This window comes from Anas platyrhynchos, chromosome 1 (assembly GCF_047663525.1).
Source record: "Anas platyrhynchos isolate ZD024472 breed Pekin duck chromosome 1, IASCAAS_PekinDuck_T2T, whole genome shotgun sequence".
Classification (NCBI taxonomy): domain Eukaryota; kingdom Metazoa; phylum Chordata; class Aves; order Anseriformes; family Anatidae; genus Anas; species Anas platyrhynchos.
The window spans coordinates 190,452,025-190,472,236 of record NC_092587.1 but is presented as its reverse complement, the minus strand read 5'-3'; the positions used below and the strand labels follow the sequence as shown (position 1 = coordinate 190,472,236).

General features: G+C 40.0%; 1 protein-coding gene across 6 annotated transcripts in view; it reads right to left on the bottom strand.

Annotated features, from left to right (window-relative positions):
- Positions 1–20,212, bottom strand: part of ALKBH8 (alkB homolog 8, tRNA methyltransferase) — a 46,677-nt gene that overhangs the window by 14,433 nt on the left and 12,032 nt on the right. For all 6 annotated transcript variants that reach the window (XM_027468357.3, XM_027468377.3, XM_013105435.5 and 3 more), the window contains 3 exons: positions 19,614–19,718; positions 17,330–17,400; positions 126–232 (listed from right to left, as the gene is read on the bottom strand). In XM_027468357.3, the coding sequence (XP_027324158.3) occupies positions 126–232; positions 17,330–17,400; positions 19,614–19,718 (283 nt within the window). The remainder of the gene's footprint in view (positions 1–125; positions 233–17,329; positions 17,401–19,613; positions 19,719–20,212) is intronic.

Genomic DNA, 20,212 nt, shown 5'->3' with positions numbered 1-20,212 from the left:
ACAGATAATACATTATTTAATACATTATCAAAGCAAATGAATAACAAAATTTAATACATTATCAAAGCAAATGAATAATTTACTTTCTCCTCCTATTATCAGCACGCATGGGCTCTTACACATACCCATGTGTCCACAGGTATCTAGATTCTCCAGACATCACCAATAAACTGCATCGGGGCAGCAAAACTGCCACTGTGTGGCCATCAGGGTGTTTGAAATCCATCACAATCTAAAAAGAAACAAAAACAACCACCAGCAATTAACATGGCTTACAGAGCATCATATACATGCCAGGCATTCCCAAGTCTCAAGCTTTGTTTGTTTCTTCAATGTGTTAATCAGAATATTGCCACAAAACAGCTACGTATGTCCTAAACAAACAAAAGGTTTCTATCCTACAAGCCTTAAGATCCCTTCCTTTCAGCAGTGTGTTCAAAAATTTAAGGCTGTCACAAAATTTTTAAACATGTTATCTTATAAATAATACAATTGAAATAATAAATAGTTTATTTACACAATAACAACTTCATTTGCAAGATCATGGGAGCTCTGCTTAATCTTTATATGTACCTGTGATATAAGAAGAGATGATTACCTTACAACTAAAGGCAGCTGCCTAAGGAGAGGGGTCATTTGCTATCCAAGTTACACATCTGGGCTAAGGCTGTCAGCTACTGCCTTTTTGTAAGGTTTATGCAGAGAGAGACAAGTATCTCCGCAGGGCAATTCATCATAGTCTAAAATGCAGCTAAGTGATGTGGGATGACCCCAAGCCCTCTGGAAATGCCCATTTATTCTCAGCAGATTGAGCTGAGACAATTAACTCAGGGTAGATACATAACATTTAAAGAACAAGTATTAGGGCAGACAAATCATTTCCAACCTGTCCACGTTCTTAGAGCTCTGCAGCACAAAAAGGACAAGGAGTCTCCCAATATCCTGACTAAGATGCCAGCTACCAGAGCAGCCTTTTCTTATGTGCCACCTGGCTTCTAGCCACGGCAATATACTGAGGTAATGCTTTCAGCTTTACAAAACTTCCCAAATGAGAGAAAATCCTGCTGTGAAAAACAAGGAACAGGTCCTTTAAGCATGCCAAATGATTAAGACTTAACAATAAAAAAAACAGTGGTCAAAAATCATTCAAGTCATGGTTCTAGCTACACTGAGAACAAACACCATGAAAAGTGGTGCCACCTGATTTGTAACCTACTAAGGATGCAATTTAAAAGCAGACTTACTACGCTACACCAGATTGAAAGAAATTAAGCAGTTTTGCTTCTGCATACAGATGCATTAATCAAAAGAAAACAATGGTGCAATGATTAGTCATTCAGCACAAAAAAAAAAGACAATAAAACAAGACTGTTTTAAACACTATAAATTACCACTTGCAACTATTGCTATTTATTGTTGTGCACACTGGAGCAAACTACAATGCCATTTACATTTTTAGGGAAAAAAATTATTTATGCTTTAATACCAGCTACATAGAGCGCCAGCTTCTGCTCCTGATGAACTACATAAATTTGAGGAAGTAAATCAGCATGACGAACAGTGGGACAGAAAGGGTAAGAGAAACACGGAAAAACGGGAATACAGCCTACCTGTGAGCTCTGATTAATTACTACGAAACATTTCAACAGCTACACAAAAAAATGAATGGCAGCCACTTTCTAATATACTCCTTCGCTTGCACGTTGTAATTTCTTCCAGGTAAAGAAGCTTCACAGATCTAACAGGGCGGCTGCGTCACACAAAGCGTGGCTAGGCACATGCCTCTGTGAGAAGTAGCGCTCTGGTAAGGTAAAGAAACCAGAGGATGACTGATCAAGAACAGTAAGTAGGGGAAAGGCATGAGAAGAAGTGAAGAGAGAAGTGGTTGGATTAAATGGATGAGAGGACACCTCAGCCTCTTTTGCTTCTCTGCCCAGCTGCTGCTCAGGGCCATGTGTAAGGAGCATGAGACTGGGTGCTTCAGGAGTGTAGCAGAATAAACTGAAAGAGAGACACTGTCCAAATTCCTTCCTTGGAGGCTCAGTTACCCCTATCTGCTGTCTGGGTCAGTAGTAGCAACAAAGCCCAGTTCTTGCAGATGACATTCAAGAGTTACACTTTCTCCAGGAGCCAGTGCTTGCCCTTTCTGTCGGGTCCCCTACACTTCCAGTTCCCATCTCTCTCCAGGGCCTGCAAGAGGACCTTGGCCCCTTTCACATTTTCATGTGGGGATTTACATTTCAGGCTGTATGAAGTATCTGGCAAATCTAATCCTCACCAGCAAAGGATCCCAGCTCTGGCCCTGCTCCCCACTCTCCTGTGTAGGGAAAGTTTCTGTATTATTATCTCACAGTGTGTGGCTGTTCCCCTTCTAAATGTATTTCACCCTTATGTCAAGCAATGATGATTTGGGGCAAAATATAAATAAAGGATTAATTTATTTGCAAATGAGCAATGACATTAGGTAATTAGCTGTAATGGGAAGAGTCAAAAATCCAAATTCAAAACTGATTTCTGTTTATGAAGCAGACAGATATCCTTAACTGAAATTCTGCATGGAAATTCTGCAATTTTCTCTTAACAAATTAGACACTGCAGTTCAGAGAGAGAATCAAATTTAAGGAACCCACTGTGAACATTTAAAGAAAAATTAGTGCAATTTCTGCGTTAATGTTTCATGCCTTTATCTATAATACCTGCACCTGAAGGCTTAAAAACCAAGCCAAAGTACTTCTGGTCTTTGTCTATGGTACAGTAGAGAGCATTTAACCCAGAAGGGTTTTGAAGAACCCCGTTCTTATCTCTGAAAAGCCTATTACCGACTGAAGCAGATAACATCCCCACACTCCTATATGCGTCTTTATCCTGACAGAGCATTCTCAATTGTCACTGTCACACACACACACAAAAGATTAACGCATTCAGCCCGCTTTTTAATTTACTAAGGACTCACAGTCAATAAAGTAACTCTGTCACTGCTGAATCAATCCGCTTCATGACAGCTTTGCTCCACGGGAGCTATTTCCAATTTCTTTTTTTTAACCTATTTACTTCTTTCTCTTAGGTGGCTGAGTCAATAAAGATCAAATTTCCTGCTAGCCCATGGTGCATCACCCAGGGATTACATTCAAAAATAAAGAGAGTGGATGCTTTGATCTTACACAACTTCTACCTTCTTTCTTTGTAGTGTGGAAGAAGTGTCTCTCTATATATACACCAAAAACTTGAAAGAAACACAAACATCTAATAATACCTACTCGTGGATTTAAATATCTTGTCATGATGCCAGGTTATTTAAGAGTATTCATGACGAGGGAGCACATGAAGCAGTAAACAGCTTTCAAGGATGGCTAAACATCAAAGCAAAGCAACACCCACATCACAAACATTGTTCCTCTGGTATAAAATACAGCTAAACAAACACAAAAAAAAAAAAAAGAAAAGAATCCAGCATGAAAGTAAAAGGGAAGAAAGTATGTTTTTCTTAACTCCTCAGGGAACGAGAAGTCTGTGCTACCTTTCAGTGCTGCAGTATTGTACCTCCCGAAAGTGCAGGGGAAAGGAGGTGAACAACTGGTCTATCAAATAAGTACTGATCCAAAGGCAAAACAGAAGTAGAGCAAGGGGACCGTAAGGACAATGTCAATAAGAATTTCACTGCTACAATGGGGAACAACAGTTTTTTTCTAAGCTTCATCTCCAATGCAATTTGTATTTGATGTTAATAGACTACCTTAGATGAAACACTCTGAAACTCAGAGAAGTGCAACATGGAATATTTTTCCATTCCCTGACATTATTTACTGAATTTTCAGAGAGAAAACACACATTATTAGCCTACACAGCAGTTTCCCGCGTGTAGAACAGATGAAAAAGAATTTCTACTTCAAAGACAGCAGAGAGGTTTAAAGCCCACACACAGAGCTTGAACAACACAGTGCAGAGATGAGAGCCTGTTGGCCTATGTGGGACTCAGGGAATCAATCAGTAACTTTCAGCATCTTTCATTGACTGCAAAACCCATACTAACTTACAAAATTTGGAATTTAGGAATATTCTGAATATTTAGGGGCAGAGAGTAGGATTACCTTTCCCAACCTATGTCATAGGAAATTTATCTTATGTAACCTGATATTTACATCCACTATCATGGTCTCTAGCCATGCTCCAGAAAATGAGTGCAATGATCATGATGATGAAATATTACTTCACTACTGCCTACCTCAAAAGTCTCTAACACATGCACCAGGCCTCACCCAGATCAGATTTAAGCTAAACCATACCAACTCATGCTAAGCTTGCTTATCTATCTAGACACTACAGTGACACTAATCAGATATTTAATATACTTCTAGGTTCTCTTTCTTCAAAAATTGTATTCAATATTTGATCCATGCAATGCATTATTTATTCCTATATCATCCTATTATTATATTATTTATATCCATATACATTATATATAGTATTTAGATTTATTCCTATTTTATTTATTCCTCTTAGTTTTTAAGCATTCATTTCCCAGACCTCAATTATTTCAAAAAACAGCGTACTGCGTTCTTTTCCTTCTGAGGTCTCACCTTGCTGTTAACTGTCCTTATAACCACAAGGAGATTGTATCCATGGAACAAGATAGCAGTACTTCTCCCAGCTCAGGCTGAATGTTTGCCTACAGTACAATGTATCAATTGCATTACTACTGCTTCCCTCTCTCTTCCACTACAAGTATAACTTTGTCCTTTCTGAAAAATACCTACCCAACCCCAGCATATGACCTCAATGTCCTCCTGTGAATCCTGAGACAGAGACTTCGTCAAGTTCTCAACATCCAGTTTATTCAATTTTGCAAACATGCCATTTTAAATCTTTAATAAATGGCCTCCCTAGGTCTTAGCTTAAATTATTTTAGGACACAGAAAGCAGGAGGCTAATGCTGTTAGTCTCCATTTCATTTCTTCTATTGACTTAGCCTCCTCTGCAATATTTTCCATCCTTTCAGTCGTATGTCTTCCCTTACATCCACGGGCAGTCCTACACTGACATACTGGGAGCTGCATCCACCTACACCAGAGCAGAGCATGCCCCACATGCATCAAATCTCTCATCTTCTTTTCCTGATACTGTGTAAGTTGTACTGTTAGCTCTGTACTGGGACTACAGTTCAATGAAAGAGCACAAGATGACTACAATAAAAAGGCAAAATCCTAATCCTAGTGGTTTCCAGAGGGCTCAATCTGCTCACGATTTAGAGCCAAGACAACCCAAGGAATCAGTTCTGTACCTTCAAATACATCTCCTCAGACTTGTACTTAATGTATCACTCCACGTCCTGAAAGCAAACACTCTCTCTATTTACACATTTAATGCTATACCAAATGACCACCAAGAAACCACTGAACAAGTCTTTCCAACACAGACACAGATGTTCTGTAATAAGTGCAACTTTATTATGCAAGTTTGATGACATTTACAGAGTTCTAGCATGCACATCTGTGGACATGCTGCTCTGGTGTATCTTTTTTTTTCCTACACATGATAAAAACTTGTAAGATCTCAAAAGAGATTTTCAGTATCTCAGTAGAAAAGAAAGGATTTCGGGGCTCAAAAAGAGTATATCACCTTTTAAAACTCAATGGTCCTTTATAAACATATGTGGAAACACATTGTAAATCAAGTTTTTCCATGTTCCTGAGGTTACAAATACATGTGCAGAACTCTTCATCCCTAATCTTGTTCCCATGCCACCCTACCTGTACATTTATCATCCTGTCACTGACAATTATAGTCTTTAACAGCAAGCTTTCTGGAGCAGAAGCAGTGTGAAGGACTGTGAACAGTGCCTCCACATAACATCAATAATAATCAATACAGGACAAACCAGTCCTTGGCTGAGTAAAAAATACTGCCAAATGAGTAAAAAATACTGCCAAATGTGGGACAGGAAACCCTTACAGTAATGAGAGACTCATTTCCAGAAAAGAGGACCTGAAATGCTTACAACTGGGGTGACACTCACACCACTTACTAGTGTAGCACAGACCTCCTAACTGTCATAACACTCCAAGTCCAGGTTCAAGATACTTCATGGCATGGATAAAACACACTGCATGTTCATCATCCAGTACAGTGGAAGATCATCTTCCCTCACTCACCACAAACACCAGGGTTGTTCATCAAATCCTACTCTCTGAAGGTCTCAGTTTTCTGCTTGTAACGCTGTGGTACAGGAAGCCAAGATAACTCCAAGCAGTAGGGTAGGATTCAGTTCAAGATGAGGACAACTACATTTGGCCATAAACTCAATGATTACATTAAAAGTCCTGTTAGGGCACTGGAACCTGTGAAAGCAGGTACTAGGTGCCTACATTAGCATAACCTGAATCACTCCCCAGGCTGGCCTGACTCAATCCCCATTGGTATCAGTGGAGCTCAGGCATGAAGTGCACATGTACACCCATACTTGCCAACATAAAATTTTAAGTGTCTTAATCCTGGACTCAATACCATTGATGACACTATTAAACACAGCACTTAACAGTATAGATTCACCAGATGCCTCAAATCTGTTTAAAACAGTCCTGCCTGAATTAAAACTTCTTCCTGCACTATTGTCACTATGAACTTGCCCCCTACACACTGAGGAAGTAGCACGTAAACAGCCCGGTGCTGAGCATCTGTAATTCAGCAGAATGAAAGGATGCATCTGCTCAGCCTGAGATTGAAGCAAAGCTAGCCGCTCTCATGACTCCATCTAACGACAGTCCCAGAGACCACAACAATAACAAAGAACTGACAGAACACAAGACATCCAAATCCTGTTTTTTCAAACTAATTCTTGCATCATACCTCATAAAAGAGAAGTAACAGGTATGAACTAGAAAAAAAGTAGATTTCAACTAGCTCTAAGGAGGAAATTCTTCACTCAGAGGGTGGTGAGGCCCTGGCACAGGTTGCCCAGGGAAGCTGTGGATGCCCCATCCCTGGTAGTGTTCAAGGCCAGGCTGGATGGGGCTTTGGGCAACCTGGTCTGTGGGAGGTGTCCCTGCCCATGGCAGGGGGTTGGAATTGGGTGATCTTTAAAGGTCCCTTCTAACCCAAACCATTCTATGATTCTACTATGAATGTACCACACATCTGAAACATACATATTATTTTCAGGTAGGTAAAACGAAGAGAAATAAACATATTTTGATGTTTGGATAGGTGTTGTTCTAATGCTGCTGATTTTCATCACAAGTACCATATATTTCTTCTCTCGTACCCTCGAACTGCTTCACTTGCTCAATGAGTGTCTTCACATACTGCAGCTGGAAGTTATGCACAAGGGCTCTACCACAGCATCAGCATCTGGCCATGAATTTACAATTGATGGCTTACATGCACATGTACTGCAGAGAGGTGTAAGCTCTAAGAGAGGAGGAGGAGGAGGAACACTGCACAAGGAACTCTGAAACATGCAGTTGTCCCTGCCTTCAGCTGCACCATCAACCTGGGTTCCCTGCAACACTCTCCTGCAGCCCTAGCAAACAGACAAGAGCTTCACCTGCCCTTCCCCAACAGGCTGCCTCTCCACTTTCTGCTCCAAGAGCACAGCTCTCTCTGCCACCACGCAGAATCTATCTGTCAAGTGTAGTATCGATATCACAGGATTGATAGCTTTGGTTCCAGCACACTTTTAACCTCTCTAAATTGCTAGTTCCTCACTCAAAATTTCCAGTCAACTCTACTGGATAAGAGCTCTGTGGAGGAACTATTAAAACACTAAACACAGATGAAAAGAAAACCAGAAACAAAATTGGTGCAGTATACAAGATGCTCACAGAGTATAAGGGCAGGCAGAGTTCAAACCCCATTTGCTGTACTTACTGGTATTATCTAAGTCCAGGAGTGACAATATACCACAGCAGGAGCTTAACAAGTGAAGCTTGTTTCTTTGCTTATAGACTACTTGTGACTGTTATTACTGTTTGTCATTTCTACATGAAACTTGCCACAGTCTAAAAATAGGCTCCTGCAACAATAGCGATGACATCACCACCTAATGAAATTAGATTTCTCTATTGAGTTCCAGAGCTGAACTGCTGCTGAAATGCAACAGCTAAAGATAACGACTTTTTAATGCCCTAGAGCTCAGTCTGTTTGCTGTTAATTTGTGGCAGACACCAGGATTTCATTTCATGCACCAAGTACCAATCTTCTAAAAATAATGTGAGGAATAAGAATAACTTCCACTGATAAATCCCTTCCAGAGATTACAAATTCTTAAAAAAAAAAAAAAAAAAAAAAAGTAATTCTACTCAAACAGAGGCTTCTAAAGGCAAATATAGCAGAATAGTATTTAAAGAATGACAACCTAAAACTTGGCTGAAAAATAAATTAAGATGAAAACATACTAATTGTATTAGTTTTCTTCTATTACATGATTACATTTTTCACAGGAATTAATAGTAACTTCATACGGTTAATGCAACCCACCACAGAAGAGTAGTTCATGTATCATAGTGAAGGGTACATGGGAGGAGTGAAGTGGAGCAAGAGAAAAAAACAGATTTTAGTTTATAAACAACAATATCGAGTTATAATCTAATCCATTTTTTCAAGAGTTTTAGCTAACTTTGTACTTTATATGATAAGAAAACCAATTAGAAGTCTCTAACAAAATCTATGGAATTGCGAGACAGTTTCTAGAGGGTGTCTTTGATTCCACTGAAAAATTCAATCTATGTATTTGTGTGTCACAGTAAAGCATCAGCAGACAGCTGAGAACTGGAAATGAAATAACGCTGCCTCAGCATATGAAATAAGCACACTACAAAAAAAGCAAATAAGTTTGGAGATAACACGTGGCATTAAAACAAAACCAAGCTGATAAAGTGATTACCCAGTTCTCCTTCATTATTTAACAGCTAGGACTGAAATCAGATTATCTTAAACCCTATTGCAGACTACAAACATTTTAGAAATGTGTTTCCCTCATAGTTTTCTTACAATCAAAACAAAATCCTGCTAAATGGAACTATGTCATATTTTTCATAGCATATCTACATATTCTTCCATGCAATACCAAGTGAATTTCGTTTTTAAATTATATCATCCTAACTGCGGTTTCTTTTGTCTCTCATTCCAGCAGTGGACACAATGCTGATGTTACCTGCCCAGAGGAGGGCAGGACAAGAACATTCTTCCCACATTCACTTCTCAACACCAGGGACTCAAAGAAAATGCAGGATGCTAAAGAGCAACCAACCGGGTAGAAGGAAGCAAAGTGATAGGAACCAGGAGGAGCTGCAGCTCTGCCTTCCTCTTTCAGCAGCCAAAATAATGGACCACATGCAAGAAACACAAAACTACTACAGAGAATAGAGTAAGACAACTTCCCATCCTAGCAGAGCCAGGGGAGAGACCTCAAGTCCCAGCACACTCTGCATATTCCTACAGCAATCTAGCTATGGTCTGCTCTTCCTCAGGGCTGACACAGGATTTTAGCCAATTTAAGAGCAATCAGGTCTTGCAGCATGGGGAACATATTTACAGAAATGCAAGTCAGACGACAAGTTTCTTTCTTTCAGGGAAAGGAAGGGAGGCTGGTATGACTCGTCTCTACCTGCAGAGATTCTCAAAACCAGGCTGGACACAGTCCCGAGCAACCTGCTGCAAGTGACCCTGCTTGTGCAGGGAGAGTTGGTCTAGATGACCTCCAGAGGTCCCTGCCAACATCAGTTATTCTACAAATCTATGCAATATGAGTCCATGAATCTGATAAAGATGAGAGATAAAGCTTTCCAGAGCTATTGGCCCAATACTGGCCCACCAGTAGTAAATGCCAGATGTCTGCAACTCACCACAGGAACAACTCATACAAAGAGACACGTAGAAGTTGGAATGTCTCACCAAGATGGAAAGGCAGCAAACAGACTATTTCTACATACAGAACTTTAAAATATGGGCTCTCTCATAGCTTAGCTTTGATTTTGTTCCTCTGATGTAGCCAAGGAGGTAGTGGGGACAATAAGTTCTCTATGCTCGTCTCGTTTCACAGCAAATTACTGTCATGCAGCTTCTACAATGAGAAGACCTTATAAACAACCAATGCTACAGGAGAGTGGAAGGAGGTGATTAAGTATTGCAGCACAGACTCCCTCTGAAAAATGTACATGAAAGTGGGCTTTCATGACCCTTGCAAAGATCAAAATAACTGATCAGGTGGAAATGTCAGTAAGACACCTTGATATCTGTGAACAGGATCCTGTATGAAAAAGGTAAGGCAATATCCAGCACAGAAATGAAAACTCAGAACAGTTCATTTACTGAATATTCATCTTTCCCTGAAAACACAGTAAGACTACTATAAAAATTCCCATGAAGGGCTGCAGGCATTGTTGCTCGTCTTGGAGGGTTCAATTCTGTATTCATTTACATCATCAGGAAGCTCTCCCTTGATTTCAGTGGGTCTTGTTCACTTTTTTGGGATCCAAGTTCAAATAACAGTACGGTGTGGAATGACGTGGGCAGAACGAGGCACACAGGACATTTATAGAGAGTAAGCATGAAGAGCATCAAGCCATTATGAAGTCTGATGCATTTAACTTGTGGTGCTCAGGACAAATTTCACATGGAGAAATTCTTCAGTAGTTTTTAAAAATGAGAAACTACTTTAAAAGGTAAAAACTGCTAACTGATTACTACAAATGCAACCCCCTTTGGGTTTCCAACTAAATGATACAGAAACTGATGCAAACTGCTCTTCTTCAGAAGCAGATGAAATCCATGACAGTAGGTTACAGCTCAATAAACCTGTCTTACAGATCTGAAAAACACACTACTGAGCTTCACAAATACCACCACAATCATTTGAGCAAACCTCTGAACTCAGCATTAGATCTTAACAATTAAAATGAATGTCTTCCATTCAGGCCAAGAGACATTTTGGTCCTGCCAATCCAATCTCATTTTAAACATGAGTTGCTACTATTATAATTTCACCCACTACAATTATGCTGCTAGCATGGACAGAGTTAAAGCTTTGTCTTAGAGCCTCTATCAGGGTAATTCCTTAAATGAGTTAAGATGTTTTGTGCCTTCCCCTAAAAGAAAAAAAATTAAATCAAAATGAATCAGCTACTAACCAAAATAAGCAAAACATGACTGAGACCACACAGTTAACACAGTACCATCCAGTACATGCCTACCTTGTTAGAGCTCCTGCAAGAACTCAAACAGGTACCTATTGTCAATGGCTGGATACAGCCTTTTGAAAGGCTTCTGATAAGATCTGTCAAGCAGCTTATTTCAGACCAGCTGCTGCTGCTACAACAGCTACAGATTTGTGTTTGTTCACCAAGACAGATTAGAAATAGATTAACAAATAAGAAGCAAAAGTGCAGGAATAAATGGTCAATTCCCAGCCTGGAAGAAGAGTAATAGCAGGGCACCTCATTCTATCAGTTCTATGACTACCACTGGTCATTCATATTTCAAAAGATCTAGTGGAGTACGTCTTTGCAATATCACTCTGCTTTCAAGGCTTAAGAGAGTCACGACTTTTCTTTACAGATCAAGGCCCTTAATATCTGCAGGCTAGGGCATGATGGATGTGTGTTCAGATGCATAGAAGTCAAGCAGAAGACAGGGATGATCCACGCCCCCAGCCTCACTGTTTAACCTTGAGCCACACGTCTGCCTCGAAACCCCGAGGCTTCCCTTTCACAGAAGTTAGAAGCCACAGCAGGGCGTCAGAGCAGTTCTCCTTGGTGATGTCAGTTTTCTGCTGGGACAAGGCACAGGGACTGGAAGTAGAGTAAGGCACTCAAGGGGCAAAAGCAAAAGCTAAGGAAAAGAGAATGACAAGCCTGTGATTTTCATATCAGGGACAGATATTAGGAAAAAAAAAAGAACAGAACACCAAAATTAGAGCACAGTGCCAACATAAGACACCCCTCAGGAAGACTACAACTGGCTTCACCCTCTGGCATGGGGGCAGTCCCCCCCGGTCTCTGAGAGAATGAGGCAGGGCTGATAGGAAGAGGGAGTGCAGTGTATCACCTGCTATTGACTGGGGGTGAGATCTGCAGCCAGGAAGGGAAAAATCATTTCTGAGTTTGAGACTCTCACAGTGGCACTTTCACAGAAACATTACCTATGTATTTCTAAAACTCCGATGAATCAGGGTTTACATAACAGCATGTTAAATGGCAAATTAGGAAAGACAGAAAAACAGAGATCTCAATATTGATCGAGCTCCTGTTGCAAGCCTGCAAAGGAAAATTTGACATGGGTTTTGACTAGGATTTTTTCAAGGCAGCTGCAAACTTGGCCAGGCTCCTAAGATGAAATATTGAGAAGTTATGTACCTTTAGAGACACCAAATGGAAGCACTGAAAATAACACCCAAATCAAATCAATATAGAAAATTCTTAACGGAAAGGACTATTCCCTGCTTTGTAGCACTCTCTTCAGATTCACGGACACAAGGATATATGGTTTACCATTAAACTTAATAAAATCACTTCAGACTGATTTTACCCAACTACCTTTCTTTATCCACTATGGCAACTTCTGAATTGAAGAAAACTATATCCAATATCAAACATCAAAACTGACATTCATTAATATTTTTTGGAAATCAGCTCATATAAAAAAGGGTGAACGTGATAGCTTATAAAATGTCATTAGAAGCCCATTCTGGGACATTCTGGAAGTCTCGCTTTATTCTGCAGTTCCCCAGGAGATGCCAAAGAAATAGATCAAAACCCGAGAAGTGATTACCCTGTCCTGACACTCTCACCTTTCCTGGAATACTGTGGGACGAGACACATCACGTCTCACTGCTTTGCCTTCAAACTGTATAGTGGTTTGTGTAAGATAGACAGAAGCCCAAAGTAATAGTGACATTTTCTCCTTCAAATCATTTAATGCCTTGTAAACTCCATAAAGCACAACATACTGCAGCAACGAGAACAAAATTGAGCCACTTGGTTTCACTCCGCCTCTTGATAGACCAAGTTGTTCCATGCGACCAAGACGGGAATGAGAATCTCACACCTCCATTTCTGCCTCATTTCATGGAAGTTTAATAACTTGGATTGCTGGAGGTTATCTGCTATACTACAAACGCAGTGTTGTGAAAATCACCCCCTTCTCCAGATGGTTCATATTTTTAAAAGTACATTCTAATGCCAACAACTATTCCTTCTTCAACATAAATGAATTTTGCAGAAACAAATCAGACTTACAATGATTGCCCTAACAGAATAGTCCAAAGTGCTTTCTTGCTGGATAAACTCATTCTGCAGAGGAAAAGCCTGATTTCAGTGGTGTTTCAGACTGCAAGGTATCACTGACGGTGGCAGTGGCACTAAGGGAAGTAGGAGACATGTCAGTGGTGGTGTCCTCTAGGGGTCAATACTGGGGCTAGCACTGTTTAACATCTTCATTAATGACCTGGACGATGGGACTGTGCCCCCCAGCAAGTTTCCAGACAATACAAAACTGGCAGACTGACCAATACACCAGTGCTGCTATTCGGAAGGACTTAGGCTGGAGAATGGGACAGACAGGAACCTCATAAAGCCCAACAACGGGAAGTGCCAAGTCTTGCACCTGGTCAGAAATAAGCCCAGGCACCATCACAATTTGGAAACTGGTCAGCTAGAAAGCAGCTCAGCCAAAAAGGATATTGGGGTCCTGATGAACTTGACCGTGAGCCAGCAATGCACTCTTGTGGCCGAAAAGGCCAACAGCCTCCTGGGTTGTATAAGGAAGGTCACTACCAGCAGTTCAAGGGAGGTGACCCTTCCTCTCTGCTCAACAGTGGTGAGGATGCATTCGGAGTACTGCTTCCAGTACTGAGAACAACCTGGGCTCACCCATACGAGAAACACAGAGACTTACTGAACAAATCCAGCACAGGGCCGCGAAGATGATGGAGCATCTTTCATATGAAAAGCTGAAAGAGCAAGGACTGTTCAGCTTGAAGAAGCTTCAGGGGAGATCTTATCTATGTGTATAAATACCTGATGGGAGGGAATGAAGAAGAGGGAACCCAACTCTTCTCAGTAGTGCCCATAGGCAAGACGAGAGAATGGGCACAAATTAAAACCCATGAAATTCCATGTGAACATAACACAAGTGTGGTTTGTTGGTTTTTGTTGTTTTTTTTTGTTTTTTTTCCTTACTCTCTCCTCGGACAGAAGTCAAACACAGGTTGCTCAGGGACAGTTTTGGAGCCTCTATCTGCAGAGACAGGCTAAATGCAGTCTCTGACAACCTGCTTTAGCTGACCTAGCTTGAGCAGGGTTTGGACTCAGGAGGGCCCCTTCTAACCTAAACAATTCTGTGAAGATATCACAAGAAGTCTGTAAACCTATGCTGCTGATTATTAAGGCACTAAGCTAGGAAGGCACTCATGTTTAGTCCACTGGTCTGCCTCGAACTCCTTTTTCATATGCCAAGGCATTTATTTCAATTACTAGTTACTAGAAGCTGCCTAACTCAGATCATTGAAGGACAAGCATACAAACAATGGGAAGAAAAGTTCTTTCATGACTTAACACAAGAATTATGAGGCTTTCTGATTTCTTTTTTTTCTTCTGAAGTGCCTGGTTAGCCAACTTCAGAAAAAGGTTACACAACCAGTTGGGCTGCAAGATTTTTTCTTTATGACACTCCCTATCTAAACGTGTGCATTTCCTTTGGAGAAGAACACAGAAAAGAGTAGACATAAGGCTTTATGTATTTTTTTCCAGTAGGTTGCAACCTAACTTATTCCAGTGAAAAAAAAAACAAAGTCACACTACAAGGAGAAGAATAGAGAAAACACAAGAGTCAGGATTTGCTGACATAGATGCTACTCCAATTATTTATTATCAGAGCGTATACATTTTATGAACTGTGATGGGAATAGAGTTGCAGGCTTTGAGAAACTCCTGAAATAACTCACTTATTACATTTTTATCTGATTTTAAAATGTAAACAGCAGTTGCAGTAAGTGCACAAAAATATATTAAAGAAATAAAAAGTTATAAAAGTACCAGAAAGCAAAGGCATCAAATAAAGCAGCATTTTCTGTGCCACTGGCTTGTTTTATTGCATGCATGCTTTGATTGACTGAATCTGAAAAGTTCATTGATAGCCCATTAGGAAAAGGCACTGAAACTTGGACACAGTCTGTTAGCTCCCAATGTCTGTGTCTGAAATATCTATAAATGGCCAAAGTCTAGCTGTTTCCCTGATTGAATTATATACATTCCAACTTTTAACAGCACCATAATCCTCCAGGCAGTCCTCTTCACGGAAAGGTTTGTATTTCTCAGGTGATTAAAATCACTCTGCTTTTGGCCATCTGTTTGAGACCATCACAAAGCTATGTTGTAATATAATCATCTGGAAATGCACTGCCTATGGTGCCTTATTGATGAAGTAAGAGAGCATCCAAGTCAGAGTCAGCCTTTTAATTGAAATGAAAAAGGTAAGAAAGCCTGGGGCTGCAGAGTGAGGCAGAAAAGGATGTGAAATTACAGCAGCACCAATATAGCTTTTATAAAGAAAACTAAAGTAACGTTTTCACTCACAAGGTCAGCATAGGATTAGATGTAAGGCAGGGTCATCTATCTATTGCTGCTGTGCTGCTCTACATACTCAGCATGTATTAGAAAATTAAACTTAGGATTGATAAACTGCACAGAAGATCAATTACAGCTCTTTCCCTAGAGAAATTGCATGAAGAAATGGATGTTCTCAGGTACTATCTAGCATGGAGGTGCTGACACTGTTAAAAGATACCACTGCCATTGCACAGATCAAAACACGCTGCCACAGAAAGTGTGGCCACACTGCCACACCAAAACAAAATGAGTGAAGACTACTGACACTGTTTGCAACACCATCACACCTAATTTTAGACTTTCCTACTCTAATCTGATGCTTTTCTTAATGTTTCCATGGCTTAGATTAACAAATGCATCCATAACCTGTCTGAGAGGACAACGCTGACACTGACACTTCCCTTTCAGGGGATCAAGAACACAGAAGTGCCACTGCCACACACAATATTGGGAAGGTTACTCTTCCTCAGACTCACCCCTAGTCCCAGAAGTAACACATCTACTTTTTCTTGAACTTTTTTTAGAAGTCAGTGTAAGAACCCAGATTAAAGATGCAAAGAATGTCAGTGCTCATAATAGCCATGGTCCTCCCTCTGCCTAAAGAGTAAGACAAACCAAGAGAAACAATCAAAGTTGCTGTTTCATAACAGAAGGACACTGTCTATTGGTATGCAGGTACATCTAACTCTATATGCACACACATCTGTGTCCTCTACACACCACTGCCAGAACAAAAGAGCAGATCAGATTGTCCTCACACAGGGTTTGCAGCTTTTCAACAGAGAAAAAAAAAATCAAAACAGGAACAAAAACCACTAACAACAAAATCAAACCTCTAATACCCACTGCAATGACCTTTTGTTCTTAACACTGTTAAACTTCTAGTTATCCAGCACCATGGGAACACACAGCAATATATACCTTCCCTGTAACAAAAAGCACAAGGTCTTAATGGAAATAGGCCATGCAGCTATGTCTAGAATATGAACACCCTCAGGAAAACATAAGAAGGTGCAATGGCCAACTAGAAAAGACTCGCTGCAGTAGTGCTTAAGGCAGAGTAGGTACCCCTAAATTTGTGAAACAGGATGGCACAGGTGCAGCACATGAATTTCAATAGAGTAGAAGTATGGCCACTAACTAGAGGATTAGATGATACAGACTGTTCTCAGCCCTACTACTGGGACATTGTATAGCTTCTTTCTGCTTCACTGTTCTTACACTTCCCTTCCTACTCTTTGCCTGCACCACCTGCACATGTTGGAAGCTCTTGAGATCAGGGCCTACCTCTGCATGCATCCTGACTAGCTGAGTAGGGTTCAGACTTTGACCAGACCCTCTACAGGTCTGCCCATTTACATTACCTTACTGTAAACACACTGAATATAAATATTGCAGACCAGAGGGAACAGGGGATGGCACAGGAAAAAATGGAAGTAGAAACATAAACAGGGTATATACTCCCTAAGATGAATACAAAATGAAGGAAGGTCAATGCAGCACTGGATGCTAAGATTTAAAAATAGGATATCACTGGCAAATCATCCAGTGACAACATCTCATTGCAGTTGCTTATTTAATTGGCATATCACATTACCTTGCATGCTTGAGATTGAACTCAGATGAGTGTGAATAGACATTACGCAAAAACAAATTAAATTGTATTAAACAATATAAAAATGAAACTTCTCAGTAAAGCATCATCAAAATATATACAGATATAAGTTTACCTCAGCTCCTAAACTGAGAGAGATTATTTCATCCTCAAAAGCAGAATGTGTATCAATATGAGGAGGAATTCCTGCACACAAAAGGAAAAAAGAGTTGTTATAATAACAGAGGGTATCTCTTCAAGCAAACTCTATTTACATGGATGTCCTCTTCGAATGGGCTGAACAAACAAAATTTATAAAGGAGCCTTCCAAAACAACTTAGGACAGGATCAGCCCATCGGATTTACATGCCCAGATTAGATATTAACCACACAGCTAACCTAAGTATTCTCTATAATCAATGGAAATACCTAGAAGACAGTTCAGAGCACCTCACTCACCCACTGAAGACTCCTACTGGTCACCTTGCTGCAGCAAGCACCTGAGATCATTATGCTCTCCTCTTGGCTTAAAACTAACAGTGACGTTATGCTGGGTGTCTTTGGGCCTTAGCTCATCCATGATCATGTATTTCTCCCTCAAACTCTTCCCCAGGAAGAAATCACCCCAAATACCCCTTGTGTTGCTAAGCAAATGAAGGTGCAAAGGGTTTCAGCTTCAGAATTAGGACCTACTACTACAAACAGATACTGTCAAGGTCAAACGCTGCCCCTCTGCTTTGGGGTTCTCAAGAAAAATCTACACACCACTGCTGGGCTAACCCCTACGTAGTAATTCTTTTGGGGCTTGTATGAGTAATCACATGTATCTGAGAATTTCCAAAAGGAGAGTGATTTCTTTCTTTCTTTCTATTAAAGAAACTGCCATTCCCTGAAGCCCGTGCCACATATTTTAACACAATCAAATTTCTTAGCTGAAAACATTTTTTCCTAACACTGTCAGTCAGCTCTGCAAAACATCGTTCTACACCAGATTTTACCTCCAGATATAAATAACCTGAATTTCATTCATTTCAGTGAAAGCAATACTCTTGTTTTATGGAGGCCAACATTTAGTCTAATAGAAAATCAGCCAGACTTGAAAAGCAAGGACACATATCTGCTTGTGTTTGTTCATAAATTTTCTTCTGTATGAAGCACTGAAACTCTTCTTTCAGATGCCCACTAAAGGCAGCATAATTCACTGTGCAACAAGAGGACAGCTCTGCATCACCCAAACAATTCAACCAAGACCACACTGACCTTCCTGCTGTTTACGCTCCACCTACACAGCACATAGTAAGAAACAGTCACCTAAGCATTCAAGTGTGGGTGGTTACTTTCAAGTATAAATCCAAAACTTAAAACGTTATTAAGATCCTGAATGAAAAAAGTGCTTTAAAAAATGAATTCATTTAATGTGCCTTCAATGTGCCCCCTACAGTTTAGATACAGCTTAGTCATCATTCACTTTTTAAAATCTCAAGTTTAGTGTCCAGTGACAGAATCTGGCTCATAACACAGGTACTAAAGGCATTAACCTGGCTGCACTCTATGTTCATTTATATCCTAACAATTTGCACTCCAGAAAGGGTATTGCTTTATCTTGGTTTGTTTTTAAAAAAACTGCTTCTGTTCTTGATAGAAATCTACAATTCCTGCTAATCTCCTGAGGTCCCTGCCAGGAGTACATGACTGTAACAATTTAACAGATCGTCAGATACATAAACAAATGCGATCAGCTTCTCAGACTCCTGTTTGGCACACACTAAATTAGCTGTCAGACATTGATTCTGAAAGAAAAGCTGTTGTCCTTCGTTCCTAAGGACAAATTAGATATCCACTCTAGAGGATGCCAGATAGTTAGCCTTGATAACTGACCTTAGCAAAAAGCACAGCACATGATTTATTCCCTAGAGGTGTGATGAGAAGCAAATTTCTCTCCAGTCTGGGAAAGATTACAGAAATTGAGTAATTTCTTATTCCCCAGATAAGAGAACACTTCTTGCAGCATACTTAAGAGCCTACTAACATTATACCACGTAGTAGCAGCAAGAGCTGTTTTCTGGAGACTATGCACATTACAGGGAGAAAGTAAAGCTTGGGGAAGCAATGAAGTACACAAGTGCAAAAGCAAATACAACTGCTTATTCCTGTATCCTTTTTTGTTTAGTTTCCATGTTATGGTCTTGCATTCTGGAACACCATCAACTTCTGTAAGTGTTATCAAAAACTGTACTTCTGAACACAAGCTCCTTGGGTTCAGAAACCAGTATGAAGACAAAAGGTTTGATATCAAACATCTCAGGTCACAGAGTAAATACATTAAGTAAATGCTTAAATCCTATCCCATTAGATGCTATTCTCTTCTGAATTTCAATTAAAGTAAAAAGCTCAACATTTTTGAAAGAAAAAAAAATTACCTTGTCCAGGTTCATACTGATTTACAGTCAGTTGATCAGGTTTATGTTTGATATATCCCTGCTTCAAGCACTTCTCCAAGAACAAGCTACAAATTTCAGGAAGACCTATTTACAGAAAGAAAACTTTAAGCAAGACAGCTTTTTACATTTTTATCCTTTCCGTTTACATTTAAATATAATAGCTGGGCAAAATACACAGATACAACTTCATAGATATGTAAGGTCATCTTTAATAATAATCGCTATCAATTTACTCTAAAAGACACATCAAAATTGTTGGTCAGATCTGCAAGTACCATGTATGTGTGACATCTCACAATTAGAAAGGCCGTTCCTCCAAGATCACATTTAGAGGCAGACCAGGCCCACTCCTAACACATGCAAATTGTGTTAACCCTGCATATAGTCACAGAATCACCAAATTGTCTAGGTTGGAAGAGACCTCCAAGATCACCTAGTCCAACCTCTGACCTAACACTAACCAGTTCTCCACTATATGAGTAAAAGCATATCAGATCAGGGGCAAAATTTCCACCAACCACTGCAATAAGGAAGCTGCAGACAAGAACTAATAATTATTATGCAGAAAGTCAGAAGTT